Raw genomic sequence first — 16621 nt, 5'->3', positions numbered from 1 at the left:
TCACATTTTTCCATCTACCTTTTACATTAAAAAAATCTCTAATAAAATTAAAAAAAAACAGGAAGAATTCCAAATTATATCTCAAGTATGTTTGAGTAGACCTGTACTAGTAGAAGAAACTAAAACAAACTCTACAAAAATTCCCTTTTTAATCATTTAATATTTTCGCTACTTTCTTTCACGAACTATGGGCGAAGGAATGTGAAAGACAAGTACTCATACCTTAGTAACTTAACACCTGTTTCCATGTGTTTCATCGACACGAGAAGGCCACGTTTCAAAGGCAGTGTTAAAATATTTTTCGAACTAATTCTCACCTTAAAGGTTGTAATAAATATGTATTGACATGTACAGTAACTTGTTTCGACTTTTATTTGAATATGAGTAACACATTCTACAGAACTACATGTAAATATGATGTATTCTTGTGTTTTTCATACGACTGTTAAAGCCATTCGTAGTATTACAAACTTTGGCAAAGTCTCGAAACCTAGAAATGATATAAGAAATGTTGTACACATAATAAAAACACTTGTGTGGGGTAAAATATCATGTTTACAAAGAGAACCAGGTGGACATTTCAAGGTCAAAGGTTAACCCATGTTAACTCCTAAGGTCAACTTGGTCAGTTGTTTACAACAAGGTCAAAGGAGGTCAACACGTAAAAACAACAGAATGATCTTGGAGCACGTTCAACAATTAAAAACCACATGACATCTCTGCCAGAATCTCAAAAGTGATTAAAAACAGAACATAGAAGTAGAAAACGCAGGCTAAAAAACATGTTTTTTTTTCGAGAAGTATTTGTCTACTTCTGAAGCTGCCGCCCCCTCCCACCCTAGCGGAAGTATGCATTCTAAAGGAGCAGGTGAAGGTGACGACAAGTGCCGCCCAAGGTCAAGTGTTGGTGATAAACAGGAAGTGTCTGTAAGTTCAAGGTCATTGAGAACAGGTGTACACATCTTCACAGCGGTACGGCTGGGTTTGAACAGGTGTATTTTGAAAGACAAACAAAAGACTGCACGAAAAACGGAATTAAAAGAGGACTACTGAATAAGATAACATATTTAGATAAAGAAAGAGTTCACATGCTATTTCATAAAGGTCTGACAGAAGCAAGGGAAATGCCCACTATTCAGGAGAGATTTAAATGAATATAGGTCTGTAGTGCTCCCTCAAAATGTACATATGAAAACCAGCTATGATTCGGTCTCTATTCTCAAGTTCATGCATCTGTCGATTCGAAAATCGAATCGTTTCCTTCAGTATCCGCAGATTACGTACTTGCAAATAGAACTAATTTATACATAGCAAGGTAGGCACAACACGGCTACACCCTCTTTAACAGTATAATTCCTCAGAAGAATACTGATTTCTGACCACTTATACAAAACGTTGAACGCACTTCGTGACATCACAACTCTTTTAGTCGATACATACTACGCCTTGTCTGATATTAAATAATACACAAACCATTCGAAACAACGCTTGATTGATTGATTAAATATTGCATTTGAAATGGTAATGTACAGCTATAAATTCTTTGTGATACCATGCCTTCTAAAAGCAGAACTAGATGTAGAACTTGCAAGAAAGAATATATATATATATCCGAGGTAGTCTAAAATATTATACAAATCTATCATATGTATATTTACATTTATCTACATCTATCTAGCCTAACTAACCTACAGCGCCCAAGCAGTTCAAAATTATAAGTTTGGACATTTCAGTCCCGTTTCTGTGAAGAAAACAATTTTGTCTTCAGTAAAATTCACTACAAAAGTTTCCCTCCCTCCCGGTTGTTGTGGTCAGTCTTCGTCCATCTGGTTTGCTGACCGTCCAGTCCACCGGGGCCTGCTTACCCCTGGGGCCGGGGACAGGCTACTGTACCCCCGCCTGGGGAGTCCTCCTCCTCCCGGTCACCATCTGCCGGCGCAGCGGTAGCCTCCAGGTCGTTCCCGATCTCACTCCGACTCTTCGTGTCCCTCCTCTTTTGTCTCATGCGGCGATTCTGGAACCAAATTTTTACCTGCCTCTCGTTCAAGTCTAAGAAGGAAGCGATCTCTTTCCGACGCGGTTTGCACACGTACTTGTTGTAGTGGAACTCTTTTTCCAACTCCAGAAGTTGCGTGTTCGTGAAAACAGTACGGAGTCGTCGGGAACTAGACTCTCTGTCGGTGGGTGAATCGAAGGCGTCTGCTTCTGAAAATTAAATTTCAAAATATGCTCTCTTTTATTAAAATGAGATTGAAAGTTTCGATAAAAATCCTAACAGATTCTTAGAAATGGAAATGGAATACTGCAGGACATGTGCTTGAGGTAGCTACTCAGCCATTGATAAACCAGCCCACATGCTCGCCTCTCTTTTAACATCTGTCGTTTTTTCCTAACTTCTAAAGACGACAGAAGTACTTAGAAAACACAAGGTCCGACCCCCTTTCTTTCCGCGGCTGGTAAAATCTTTCAACACTTGGACTCGAGAATGATAAAATGGTTTAGTGTTGGAGCAACGAGGTCAACTCGTACTGTCAAACCTTTAAAAAAAAGTGAAAAGTTACAACGAAATAGTATAACTTCGCTCTAGTACAAAATAACTGAAGTACCTTGAGTGTTGAAGACATGGGATTGTGTTCGGACGGATTTTTTGAGTTTCACCCAAGGAAAGTCAGCGATGTTGGCGGGCCGAGTTGTGGAGAGGTCAGAGTTCAGCTCCAGGCAAGTTGTAGGGTGGAGAGCGGACCAGGTCCTCCCGTCTTCAGCCGTCTCAACGGTGATTGATGAGTCGAGAAAGTCGGCACTGATAGGTAGAAAACTCATGAATTCTTCCAGCGAGGGGTGCGAGTTTATAAACCCACTTTCCCGCGGTACATCCATACTGAAAACCTTCCCGCGTTAACTCCCTCTAGGGTGGGATAAGTATAAAAAGTTTCTCTCCACTTGGTTCTTATTTCGGATACTTCGACCCTCGGGCCTTCTATGAAACATCACTAGTTGTCAGCAAGGGGCAAGCTGACAGTTGAGTGATCATGTGACGTTATCTGACCAATGGCAAGCCGTCTGGGGAAAATCCGTAGTAAGTGAGAAATGCGTTGTTTTGACCCATACATCTGCAAGATTCGTCCCCTCCCACAGAAAGTGAAGCCGAAATCTCAGCCCACTTACTTCGGGACTCTAAAGCAAATGCCAACTGTTTGTCTAGTAGCGATAAGAATCAGGTAGAACTAACACAAGGCACAAGAAGAGTGGATTTTAAATGGATTGTTGGATGTTTTGAGGTCATCACATACATGCCAACTTGTCAATACAAGCGGTCGCACCTCACCAATCATTTTCTCCCGAAACCCTGACAGGTAAATTGGACAAAAGTCATTATCGCTAGTTTCAAATAAATCTCAAAGTCACGAGAGAGTGTAGGTGATATATAGCGTTGTAGGAACCGGTGTGGTATATTATAGCTAAGGTTCGAACGCACCCGGTTTATTTTTAAAGAATGGCTGAGCGCTCTTATCAAGAAACTCAAGTTTGTCAATGCGGCTGTCATGTCAATGCTCCGTCTCCGATGCTTACAAGTGCTGCGAAAGCATCAAATGCAGCCTGCGTGCCTGGGGTGAACGACGGCAGCTTGCAGGGCCTCTACAAGAGCCTCCTCCAAGGTAAGGTCCTCATGTACGCTACATGTACAGTTCCCCCTAGACTCTACACCCAAGAGTACCTCTGTTCGACTTCTCGCCTGAAAATCGGAACATTTGGTCGGCTAGGGACGCTATGGCGGAAAAATGCTAGGGGCGAGTCGGTCTACCGAATTCCTCGCCAAGGCATTCGGCAACGATCGGGACCTCTGCAAAAATCGATGACGAAAGAAAGCCCAACATTTCCATCTGTCAGGCCTAAAACCAACAGGGAAACCTTTTCGTTTGGGCTAAATCAGCGAAGTTTGTATTACAGTGAAGAAGAAAGAAAGGGTCGCGACACAAGTCGTGTTGTTTGTCGGGAACCGGTTCCCCTTTCCTGTCAGCTACCCGAGGGGTCACTGAAAGTTCACATTTGAATATATTCAAGCCGCCGCCGATTTAATCAAATTTCGGGCACAAATTGGGCCCCCTGTCCCCCAGATCGAACCTGTGTGGATGGGGGACTGTGTGTTCGGGTTTGGATACAACTTGGAAGGCGTTAGGCCAGAAAATAGGCCAGAAAAATAAGTGTGCATATTTAAGAAGGCGGTTGTTTGGTAGGATCGCTGGGCCTCTCTTCTCGTAAGTACAGGAAACCGTCGAGACTGTGTAAGCAGCGACTGGTAGTGCCAGACCGTCTCTAGGACCAGAGAGACACGCTTGACTTACAAAAACCCACAGAACGAGTCTAGGTAGAAAAATAAGTTTGTATTTGCCGAGTCGACCCGCTTTTTCCAAGCGGGTGGAAACGAATGTAAGGCCGAACGTCTTTTGACAGCAAAACGCCTCGGTTGAATACTTAGTTCTATTTGCTCGTGTCATCTCTGCCCCTCTAATGAAATATCCCAACCGTCTAAATCCCTACATGATGAAACAACGGGCAGGCGTACCGTCTAATTTTCCTACGACTCAAACATAATTGGACTGTACAAAATTAGGCTACAGTTTACCCAAATGGCTGACTACTACTATATCGTCCCGCAGTTGTTACTACATATTTCTCCTCTCAAATATTCGCCCAAAGTAACGGTTTCTATTTTAGAAAGGGCTTGACTTCGGTCAGACGTTTTAGGTATGGTGGAATAGGAAAACCATCTGTGATCTTAGCGAGGTTGTGCGAGAAACAGTCGTGCATGGATAAAAAACATTTCACGTGCAGCGGTTAGAACTGGCCACGAGTGTTCCATCATAGCTGTCACACGCACTTACGCAAAAGCTACATTCTGAACCGGCCTCATCACCCAACATTTGGGGCCTTAATTTCCCCAACATATCCACGGTAATGAATGACCGGAGGATTACTTTTCTGTGACTCCACTAGTCCCGGTAAAACGCCGTATTGATTTCCGGTGACTTGTGTGTTTTTATGAAGGACGATAAAGGGCAGGGTACATAAAATCGCACCCACCAAAGACGCCATTTTAGATCGAGCGGCGAATAGACTGGTGTAAACTCAAACCACAAAAATCCATTTCTTTACACAACTTGCTTTGAATTAGTGCCGATATCGCTTTTGATATTTAGTGGGAAATTTAATTTAGTTTTAATTGGTAAACGTTAGCGTGTTTTTGTATCTAAGTGGGAAAAGTCTCTCATAAAATAGATGTCTCAGTCTGATTGTAAAATGCAGCGGATACAACTGCACATAGAATTCCCAATCGGAACTATTTAAACCCCTTTGCGGGTCGAAGATTTATAGACAGATGCCCCCACACTTATCCCTACAAATGACGCGATATTTCGTGACACAGAAAAACGACCGTTCTTCGATTTTTTTCCTCGCTGGACTGGGTTAATCGGAATCCGTACTGGTCAGTTTCCAACCGACCGTTTCGGCCAGTCCGGCCGGGCCATGATTGTGTCATTATGTGGTCTAATAAGTCTTGAAGAATCCTATAATGAAATCCTTTGGTCCAGTGTCCGAAATATTAATGTGTTATGAGAACGTATTTGCCGCCTTGTTACGGCTTGGATCGAAATTTACATGACCCTAAATGAGGTACGGGCGATATCGACACGAGTCTTTTTGATCAGCGGTTTTTTTAGAGTCGATTTCAGTTCAAACGTGTGGAAAGAAATTAAACGAAATATTCGGCATGACCCCCCGAATTGTGTTGATTGTGAGCTGTCTGCGCAGGAGCCCATCCATCTTCTCAGCATCGCGAGAGGATTGTGACAAGACAGCTCTAAGACTGATGACAAGAAAACCCGTGTGTTTCCTCGTGTAGATATCTACCAATTTCTCTCCCCCACACTCTATTTCCAACGTCACCCTTTCAACACCAGAACTCTATTAACCTCTGGAACAACTACGATGTAAAGCGAGGGGTCAACTACATCGCGGTCTTGTAATATTTTCAAATTTAGCTGCAGGGATGCTTACGAAATTATTCAAAATTTGTCCCTCGGTTGACCCTTCCGTATGAATATCGGGACGGTGGACCCCTACAATTACTGTCGAGCTTTGTGGCTGCAAAGAAAGGGTAGTTCCACTGTCCGTACGGTCCGGGGACTTTACACAATAATGTTCCTCACAAGAACAGTATACACTCAACCAGTTAGAGAAATTTTAAAGGTCAAATTATTAACTCTAGGTGTCAAACTGAGTGTTTATATTGCGTTTATGTCACACTGTGTGTTTCTTCTACTGTAGTGTGTGTACAATGTATGTTGTTTTGCCTTGATATTTTCTGGTTTGTTATTTTGGGGTTACAATGTTTTATTTTTCGTTACAGATTTCTTGAGTGAGGGGGCTCTTTCGACATGCATCCCGCGAAGACTTCAGTGGGACGGCTGAAGGTAAAGTGTCGAGGATGTGATCTTGTGAATAAAATTCCTTCTAGTACACAGAATCCTTGGTTTCCTTTTTCTTTCTTTCTTCCCCCTCGCCAACAAAGGTACCCATGCTGTCTTTGGTAGTAGGCTAGGACGTAACGGTAGTTGCCTCGATGTAAGTAACTTTTGTTTAGGCGAGGAAAATTTAATTTTCTCGTGTGTAAAAGAACAGGTTGCAGTGATCCCACCCCCTCTATAGCAGAGAAAATAAATGCACATAATGGCAGACGAGCGGTGTGGCAATATATTCACGTTATTCTCCTTTAATTTCACACTCTCCTACATTCTCCGAGAACATTTGGTTGTAGTTGTAAACTGAGCGGTTGTGACTTCTTGACACCGTGTTGCTTTCTCCTAGCAGCCCGTGTTAGAGGCCAGGCTGTTGCGATTGAGAGATCGGGTTTTGTCGGGGTCGAAATTCACGAGGCCAGGAATATTGACAACGTCTGTGCGGAAAACAGACAGGCCTGTGCGTGAAAGTGATCGCAAGGGGAGTGTTGTCAAGTTTCAGGGCGAGATTTGCCAGTCAGTTTGTGTGTACATTTGGGCCGTCAGGAGAGAGCTACACTGGGTCAGACCCACACAAATAAAGACTGCCTGGCAGGGAGAACAGGTCGGGTCAAATGCTAGGCTATGTACGAACACACGGAGCTCTGTGACAGGCGTCAACACCCCAAATATTCATCACAGAAAATCTCACTTGCACTGCCAAGTGTTTAATCTTTCGTTGCACATGAATGACATGAATAACACGGACAGTAACCACATATATTATAGGAACGCTACCCCCACTTTTTTCTCATCCTAAAAACTCTACACATATACAGCAACATCACTGTAGGTTAACTCCTCAACGATAAAATTGTCCCTTTTTTAAATATTTCCTACAATTCTATCCTCGGAACGAATACTTCATTTATTGTTTCGAATAAATTACGGACAAAACTAGCTACATAAATACATCAGTTTCTCTCTCTAGCTAACTACACTAGGACGGCAAGGAATAGTGAAGAAATACACTAGCTAAGAGTTAAATGCTATATTCACAGGCAGAGAAAGCGAGAAGACATTTAGAATAGAATAGATGACAACAAGAGTCTATCATTGCAATGACACTGCCTTGTCTAACTTCGCGGAAAATATACAAATTCTCCGTATAAATATCCAATGGGTTTCATACTTACAATCAACACTTCTTTGGGCATATGGACATGACTTTCAAAAACGTCTTCACAGATTGATAATTGAGATTATGACATATGAGGGTAAATTTTGATCGTCATTTTTATGGATTGTTATTGATAAGTATTTTCCTATCGGAAGTGTGTGTCATGTATCCATTGCCCGCACCCAGAGGTTACAAGTGTGTGAGTTTGGGCGCACTGTTTAAACGATTTCCCTGAGTTTGTACGTTCACACAGTAGTTCATATTGACCACGGACATCGGGGTGGTGTACTGGTGATGAGGTAGCTCGGTGTGATGTGGCGGACACTCCGGGTACGAGTTCGGCAGGCCGTGGTGACCCGGCCCGGGGCCTGTCGGGGAGGGTCCCGGGGCGGCAGGGGGGGTGTACTGCCGCTGACTCACTACCTCGAGGGGGGAGGCGGGGAGCCCGTTGGTCATGTGTGGGAGCCCCTGACGGGGGTGGGGGACGTGGTTCCCCATGGGGACGGGGTGTGGGGCTGATGTGGGGGGGCAGGGGGAGTGGTTAGCCTGGTAACATTGCGGAGACACGGGCCCGGACATGGTGATCCCGACGCTGTGTGGAGGCGCCTGGTGAGGTAGACTGTGGTTGAGATGGGGCGGGGGGTACTGGGTGTAGGACGGCTGTGTCTGTTGTAACGACCCCATCATACTCATGTGGCTGGACATGTTGTTACCCTGACTCAGGCTCGACTGGGTGGTGGGATGGGGCCCCGGGTTGACACCGGGCGGCGTCGTCGTGAGCGGCGGGGAGGGACTGTTCATGCCCCCGCTGCCTCCCCCACTACCCCCGCCCTTCACTTTCTGTTCCTTTTTATACTTCATCCGGCGGTTCTGGAACCAGATCTTGATCTGTCGCTCCGTGAGGTTTAACATGGCTGCCATCTCGACTCGCCGAGGCCGACACAGGTAGCGGTTGAAGTGGAATTCCTTCTCCAACTCGACGAGCTGGGCGCTGGTGTACGCCGTGCGGGCCCGCTTCGCCGCCGCGCCGCCCAGCCCCGGGGACTCCCCGGTCTCCGTCGTGCCCACTGCGAACCGGGAAGAAAAAACATCCACATTTAGTGACCTCCACAACAAGCATGCTCCGATTCACAGCAAGCCTACCCGCCCTCGACCATCCATCAAACCCTTCAACCCGCTAACTCGATGTCACCTTACAAAACTCCGCCATTCCACTCTGTAAAACTCACGCCGAAAATCTATTCTACAAACCCAACAATTAACTGCACACGGTTTATTTGTATGCGCCAAAATGTTGTTTTCGTTTTAACCGTGCGACAGCGGTGTGTGGAAGTTGAAATTTGGCGGGCCTATCACGGAAGTCAGCTCCCCTCCACTTGATTTATGAGGTGGCTGTCAACCCCTAATACTTGGCTGACGTTGTACGTTGAACAATTTGTCAACCTAGCCTAGAAGAGGGACTCGTACTAATCACGGCGTAATCGTCCCATGAACTCGGCCATATCATTGGCTAGCTCTCTAAAATTCATCTAATGTTATTAATAATGAAAACAGAACTTTACAAGGGCAGTGTAGAAACGCCTGGCGTTGCCCGGCGGCAGAATTGGAACAGATGTAGCGACAAGGCGTTTGATAGAACAGCTAGCGATTCTTCATCGTGTGTGATGTATCTTTCAGACTTTACCGTCACTTCGCAGAGCGTGGCTGCTTCAATTTATTCTCTCATTGCCAATAAATTTGTGCTGTCAGCGTACCTGATAAATTGGTCGGCTGGCGTTGTTTCGAATTTTGGCGGGATTCCTTCATCCACGGGTAGATCTTAGTGTTAGCTAGGATGGAAGCGTTGGAGACCGACTGAGGCGGACTGCTGTGGTTGTTGTCGGGCGGGTTTGTCTTCATACATGTCGGGCTAACGTTGCCTGTCCCCCCGCCAGCCGAACTGCCCTGCTTCCGTACAGAACATGACGGGCCGAACTCCTTTGTAACGTCCGTGCCATAGCTGCCACCACCGCCACTGCCCTCATAGCCGAATCGCTCACCGTTACTATAGCTGTACCCGTTGTAAAGTTGTTGCGATGTTGTTTCGTAGTAAGGTGATTTTTGCATCTCGTTGTTTTGTAGAAATTTATTTCTTTGTGACAAGGTCTTGACACTCTTATCAAATAACATTGGCACCCCGGCGTCACATGACCGTACTTGACCAATGGTAGCCCTGGAAAACAGAGAAGGTTAAAAAGTAAGTGACAATATAATAACCCTGAGATGTATCGCAGTACAGAGTTCTTGACTTTTGCGACATCAATTATTTAAGGAAACCCCCCTTAAGAGGGTTGAATTAATTATGCGTCATCATTCAAAGACTTAAACATTGGACATCAACGAAATAAACGAACACAATAAACACTCAACCATGACAAATCAATATAAACAAAAACAAAACAAAAAGGATGAAAGCTGCGAAGAAAATAACTTTGAAAGTTGAACTAGTTGTTGAGAAATGTGGGGGTGAAAGTTGGGCGTTATTCTGTGCTGCAGGCGTTCCACATTTGATCCTGGGTTATAAGGGCGGCTCTAGTCGACTGAAACAAGAGATGGGACGGTATCCTTGGCTTTTACTAACCCAATCCTCGTCTGAAGGGATAGCCCTCTTCCTCAATTAACCGCGGCTTCGTTACTTCATATAAAACTTCTGATATCCAACCGGGGTCACGGCCCAGCGTAATGGCAAACTACTCCCCAAAAGACCCGTCTCCCGGCGTCTCTAATTCCTATTTATTTAGTTTGGCGTGCATGCTCCCTCCGATAACCACCACAAATCAACCATCATCTCGCTCCAGCTCTACCCGATATGCTGTCTCATCTTCTTTTGGCAGACAGCAACTCTCAGGGAAATTCTCTTTATGTTTACCACCAGCTTTGGAGTTTTGATATCTATCTGTATCCCCAAAGCATCTGCTGGATCTACCTAGGAGGTTTAGGAGATGCGCGCTGGCATCCTTTTTGAAGAGAACCCAGTCATCTGTCAGTCTCATAGCTGTAGATATATCGATAAGGACGGATAGAGTCCCCCTACTGTAATCCTATTTACGAAAGTCTTTGATATGGACTCGTTCAAAACATAATATGAATACAAAATAAGCCTTCAGTCAGATGTTGGGGGTGATATAACGTCTCTGTTACGTTACCTGGAGCTACGTTGGTAGCGTGGGGACATGGGGAGGGTAAAAACGGAGTGACAATGGAAGGGAAGAGGGAAAAAACTGACAGGGAGGCAGCTTGGGAAGCTGACACATGAAATTGATGTGCTGCGAGAGGATCGCGGTTTCTGGTAGGAAAAATGACAGCTGTAACGGATAAATGACAGGCGGAAATCTACACAAGTCTGTCTTCGCCAGACCCCCACCTTTAATTACTTTTGCTTGGCCTTTCTGGCGATGGAGTTACCGACCATCTACGGATGTTTTGGCCAAACATAATGGGACGGGGGCAAGGTTTCAGACACAACAATTTCTGATGCCTTTCGGAGGAGGGAAAAACGACACCCATGCGAAACAAAGAATACGGCCATAGCGATCCCTGTCCAACTCTGTAAGAAGATAAACTCACGTGAAAAGATACTCCTGCCACGTAAATTATTAATTGGAAGTTCTCGCTTTGATCAATGGAAGTGCGCATAGAGAAGTAAGGATATCATATAGGTTCTTCGTCTATTAGGTACAAATTCGATTGCTTAAGCGTGAAACATATCTGGGCATGAGTGCAGCCATCAATCCCTATGACGAAGCCAGCGCTATCAACACTTCGGAAGTAGTAGGGAGTTACTGAGGATTTCCTGCTACAAATGAAAGTTAAAAAAAGAAAAGAAAAAAGTGACAGCTCGCGAGGAGGGTATAACTGACACATGTCATGATGAGATGAAGAATTGAAGTTGGCAGAAGGCCGGGTGTGCTCATGCGCTGCAGCTGGCTAAAATCTGGGCAGAAATGGAGATTGGAGTCCCGTTAGGACCGACTAATTATTTATACAGATTTCCTTTCACAAACGAAATAACGACCCCTGGACCAACTTTTGTGAAACTCTCTCCTCGCGAAGACTGCGAAGGTTGTGAGGAAAGATTATGACGCGAGAAAAGATGGATAAACACGAAGGATGTCACGTAAGAGACAGAAACCGTGTGTTTTGTGATGACAGATTGAGTGACGGCGAGCGGCAAGTCCTTTGAGTGAGGCTGCTCTCTCATTGTGGGTGCCGCCTGTCAAAAACTGACCCGCTAACTGAATTTTTCCCAATCAACTACCGTCCTGGCCTTACAATCATCGACCCCTCAAAAATACATCACACTCTATAATTTATTTCTCCAACAGCAGATGAGATTATATCACAATTTGTGAAACTATAAAAAAGACAGAAATGTACCCCGCACAACTTGACGTTTCAATCAACCAAACAGCCAAACGAAACAGAGCGCACAAATTTGCACTTAAAACGCCATCTGCCCAACTTAAGGCGCAGATATATACTGGAGTTACACCAGCGCGCACGTTTTCCACCCAGCCTTGGCGAACACGCTTCGCACATAATTTCACGACCACAAAATGCTGGTAATAACCATGGAAATTAAAAATTTGGGGCAGGCCTCTTGACAATGTAGAGAGCAGCGATCTTGCCTTTTTAATAATTCGGAGCACTTGCTCCAAGCTGCTGGGGGAATACGCAAAGTTCAAATGTTACCTTTAATAAGCTTCCTCCCATAGCTGGCAAGCTACTCAGGAGGCTCGAGTCGACTTCTGAACTTTTGATATTATTAAATCGACGGGAAACGGGGCGAGAAACTCTCCTACCCCGGGCATTGCAATCTCCGGCTAGGGAAGAATACAACACCGGCGTCCGACTTGGATATTCACTTCTACAAAAGCACTGGGAACAAAGGATTTCTCCTGTGTGCTTGGATCTTTCAATCACATTAGGTCGGATCGATAGGCAGCTCTGGGACAAGCTTCCCCCGCCACTTTAAGCAATGAAGGGCTGAAAGAAACGCGTGATAGCAATCGTTGATAGTGAGGGGGCATGGGGGTGAAAATAACGGACCGCGGGAGGACAGAGAGAACTACTGACGCGGTGTTTTGACCAGGGTACAGTATTTGCCGTTCAAACATCCAACGTTTTCCCGTTGTCTTCTTCTAAATACAGGTGACCCGTATCTGTACACCACGGGGGTTCACTCAAATGTCACACTGACAAACACAAAATTAAAACTTCCAGTTTTATCGATTTTTTCCTCCCTTTACCTCTCTCTCCATTTTTGCTGAGCTAAGCTGAGGTTTAGATACATCCAATGTCATACATCTATTACCAATTATTCTCTATTGTAATCATTAGTTATATTCATTACCAGAAAAGTAAAGACAGTCTCGCAACGTTCTTAAAAATCTGACTCCATCGGAGAGTTGGACCGTATCAATAAAAATGAATTTACCGGACTGAGTCACCTCTGCGCGACCTCTGACGAGATTGGGCCTAATTGAAATCAACCCGATTAATCTCCGCGCAACTTATTTCGCAAACAACAGTCGGTGGAAGGACGGAGAGATATGAGTCAAACGCGGGGTAATACCGGCATTAGAGAGCGGCCGAGATTGAACGAGTTTTCAGTGGATAAGCTGTTAGAGGGACCTACCCAATTTAATATCAGGCTTTCTATTCCAGCCGTCAATGTGGAGGGAGGTAATAAGAGGGTTCGCTTGACGGGAAAACTGCCGCGTTCTGATTGCAACTGTACCGACACGGCTAAAAGTGTGTCGTTACACAGAGAACGTTTTTCAGGCCACCTTGGTACTTCTAGAGGACACGCACAGAATAACAATCCACTTCATATAAATACAGGTCCAGCACCTCTCCTTTGTTCAGATAAACTGACGTTAATATAAGAGTAGTTTTGACGCTAAACAAAGCGAACAATGCTCCAAAAGAACAGCGTTCCTTCTGCAGTTTTATATTCGACTCTGATTCAACAGAGGTCAATGTATCAAGTTTGAATGGTTTTACGTGACATTGTAAACAAATCACGGCCTTTGTCTTAGTGAAATAAAACTTCTGCTTTCGACAAATCAAACGTATCATTACCACATAACCCCGCGTTGAACCCAGTGAAATCGCTCGGGGTCAATTTCTATGCTTGAGCAGGCCTTGTAGTCGAAAACAAGCTCGGGTTGGGAGAGCCGCTGCTGTATAACTATACCCTGTCCGCAAGTCTGGCTGTGGACAAAGGAGGCCAAAATACTATCCGCTATTGACGGTTTGTAGTCGTGGTAACGTCATTGGGGAAAAGGGCTTCTTTCTGCACCGGTCTTTTCAACCGGCGGGGTCAGAGAGAGGACAGGATTCAGGCGGTACAGAAAGAACAATAGAAGAGGAGTGTTCTAGCCCCAGGTGGGGAGGGGTGACAGAAAGGTTACTGCACACACACACTCCACAGTCTGTGCAACATTTTAGCACAACCCTTAGAAATATCGAGCCCGCGCTAGAATGGAATATGCTCAGAACGTAACGCATCAAAATGGAAATTGGATTAGATCGTGCCATGCGCAAAGGGAAAAGCAAACTAGACCGCAGAAAATGTCCGCATTTCCCCTGACGAACAGAGGACATTTCATGCAACTTTCTGCTTCAGTGGAACACTAGCACGTTTGATTAGATTTAACGGGATAATAAAGTTCAAACTGGAGCTGGAGACACGCCCAGAAAATGTCACAGAATACACACAATTCTGCTGAATTAGAAAATACTTTTCAATCATCAAAACAACTGTAATTTCTTTGTCTCCTTCTCGCTTTAATGTATTCCATAATTTGAGGAAAACAACTTTCGGAAAAAATGGAACAAGGAAGAAATCAGGAAAGAAATTAGAACACTATTTTACGGGAATCAAAATCTTGGAACTGTGACAGGGTAGCCGCCATCTTGATTCGAGGAAACTAAAACTTTTGATAAATGGTTAACTCATTGTTATATGAGGATCACATCTATGATTAAAAAGATGATGACACAACCGTCAGTGATGATAATTCAGACCAGAAATAATCGACTTCGGAATTCTCTATCCACCTTGACTGGATTTTCAAGGCCATTTTCGGGGCTAAGAGGCCATGGCCTTTCTTCAGCCGAATCCAGAGGACCTCGAAAAGGATTCCAAAGGATATGTGACTAAGACCCCGTTCACACTCATTTTTTTCAATCGCGATTGAAGTATAATCGCGATTGTTCGATCCGATCGCGATTGAACGCAAAGAAACTTTTGCGTTCACACTGCTTTTCGCCAAGTGGATTCAAGTACGCCGTGATCCGACCGCGATTGAAGCACAGGTCAAAGGTTCGGCGTCGCTTGCTACAAAATGGCGGGAGTCCCCCAACAACGTAACACTTGTGTTAACTCTTGATGATTTTGTATCTCTGGAGAATGTTCTGTAGCCGTGGAAGGGAACGCAATCGGCGGGCTATGATCGCGAGAAGGCGTGAACGACGAAGGCTTTTGTATATTGGCCTCGCTGTAGTACGGGTAATGAACGCGACAAGTGCTGTAGACAGGACAATCTGGGAGCTTGAATGAAGCGACGATTGGTGGGAAAACATTGTACTTGGTACATTACTTATGTGATAAGTTGCGACCCTAGCCTTGAACCGGCCGAAATCCCCGCGGATCGCGATGGAATGAATCGTAGTTGCGTTCACACTCAAAATTTGATAGGATTGGATTGGATCCGATCGCGATTAATCCAATCAAACTACCTCCGGAGGTAGTTACAATCCAATCGCGATTGGATCGTTTTGGATCGTTCCAATCGCGATTGGGAGCGTTCACACTGAAAAAATCAATCGCGATCGGATCGATTCAATCGCGATTATACTTCAATCGCGATTGAAAAAAATGAGTGTGAACGGGGTCTAAACCGTATCCAACACGAACACTGAAAGAAAACCCCAAACAAGTAAATGGCTGAGAAGGACATGGCCTTGGAACACTGCAACCAATTAAAGAACTCAAAACAAAGGTAATGAACCAAATAAAAAGCTACGTTACTTGAGTCTGGAGAGGAGAAGAGGTGACCTTGTGCCGCGAACTTGCCGATGAAACTGACCGACTATTTTTATTATTCATAAGAAAAACGGCAGTTGAAAGGGATGAAGTGATTGAAAAGGGAATCCGTACAAAATGTAACACGTACTTACGAATCACTTCACAATACACTTGCTAATTAATGCGTTTAGTGAACAATTGAGAAGTACCTTTCTAAACGGCAGGAGTTATGTAAGTCAATACACAAGCATTTGGTTAAAAGTTTGTATGGTAACAAAAAAAGGACAAAGGAAAGAAATATGCAAACACATCTCTGGAAAACTAGATGTAAAAATGTGAGCAAATTTTGAAAATGGATCGCAGAATAACGACAAACGGTCCACTGATGGAGCAGAAATTGATTACATCAAAAACTTTTCACTCTGATATTATGTAAATATTGTTCCACAACGAACATGACGGCTGGGTGAAGGAAAATGGAATTAATAAGCAAAAAATAACAGCGTCAAACTTTACGGAGAGGTCAGAGAGAGGTAAAGAGAGGAACCTGTCAAAAGAGACAATACAGAAAGACGGGATAGCGACAGAGCGAAACAGGCCGCCAGACAGTCAATATTTGTAGCCTACAGAAGTGTAAAACTCCAGGTAAGAAGTAGAGAAAAGTTTACCCCTGAGTCCTGCCATGGTTGCGGAGGGACGCGAGGCTGTGGACCAAACGAGCCCGGGAGGAGCCGTGCGGAAACCGGCGGCCATTTTGAGTTACTGTGCCAAACGCGGCGGGGCAGACTGCACGGGGGCCACCGGGAGAAGATTGATTATCCCGCGGCCTGACCCTGTCAAAGCCCCGAAATACATCTCCTGACAGCCGAG

At 44.6% G+C, this 16621-nt stretch overlaps 2 protein-coding genes and 1 long non-coding RNA gene across 10 annotated transcripts in view; 1 reads left to right on the top strand and 2 right to left on the bottom strand.

Moving 5' to 3' along the window:
* Positions 1–275: 275 nt before the first annotated feature.
* LOC136446588 (homeobox protein Hox-B2-like) lies at positions 276–3022 on the bottom strand. Its single transcript, XM_066445047.1, has 2 exons — positions 2607–3022; positions 276–2205 (listed from the first exon to the last, which is right to left on the bottom strand). The coding sequence occupies exons 1-2, from the start codon at positions 2875–2877 to the stop codon at positions 1862–1864; spliced, it is 615 nt and encodes a 204-aa protein (XP_066301144.1). The 5' UTR covers positions 2878–3022; the 3' UTR covers positions 276–1861.
* A 519-nt stretch (positions 3023–3541) lies between these two features.
* LOC136446596 (uncharacterized) lies at positions 3542–6526 on the top strand. Its single transcript, XR_010757603.1, has 2 exons — positions 3542–3656; positions 6410–6526. It is a non-coding gene; the product is annotated as an uncharacterized lncRNA (long non-coding RNA).
* A 230-nt stretch (positions 6527–6756) lies between these two features.
* The window catches only part of LOC136446584 (homeobox protein HOX3), a 40234-nt gene continuing 30369 nt past the window's right edge, over positions 6757–16621 (bottom strand). For 6 of the 8 annotated variants that reach the window (XM_066445036.1, XM_066445038.1, XM_066445037.1 and 3 more), the window contains exons 3-4: positions 9432–9889; positions 6757–8744 (exon numbers count right to left, since the gene is read on the bottom strand). In XM_066445036.1, the coding sequence (XP_066301133.1) occupies positions 7867–8744; positions 9432–9846 (1293 nt within the window). In that variant the 5' untranslated portion in view covers positions 9847–9889 and the 3' untranslated portion in view covers positions 6757–7866. Of the gene's footprint in view, positions 8745–9431; positions 9890–15754; positions 15881–16419; positions 16522–16621 lie in introns of those variants that run through there. The other 2 variants (XM_066445044.1, XM_066445042.1) reach the window with 2 other exon arrangements.

This window comes from Branchiostoma lanceolatum, chromosome 12 (assembly GCF_035083965.1).
Source record: "Branchiostoma lanceolatum isolate klBraLanc5 chromosome 12, klBraLanc5.hap2, whole genome shotgun sequence".
In the NCBI taxonomy this organism is placed as follows: domain Eukaryota; kingdom Metazoa; phylum Chordata; class Leptocardii; order Amphioxiformes; family Branchiostomatidae; genus Branchiostoma; species Branchiostoma lanceolatum.
Note: the sequence above shows the minus strand (reverse complement) of the source record. Positions and strands in the feature narration are given on the sequence as shown.

Excerpts from the sequence above, each read along its gene's own strand:
- LOC136446588 (XM_066445047.1), bottom strand. The coding sequence starts at position 2,877 with ATGGATGTACCGCGGGAAAGTGGGTTTATAAACTCGCACCCCTCGCTG. Across the intron at positions 2,206-2,606 it reads CCATGTCTTCAACACTCAAG|AAGCAGACGCCTTCGATTCA; the intron begins GTACTTCAGTTA and ends TTTAATTTTCAG.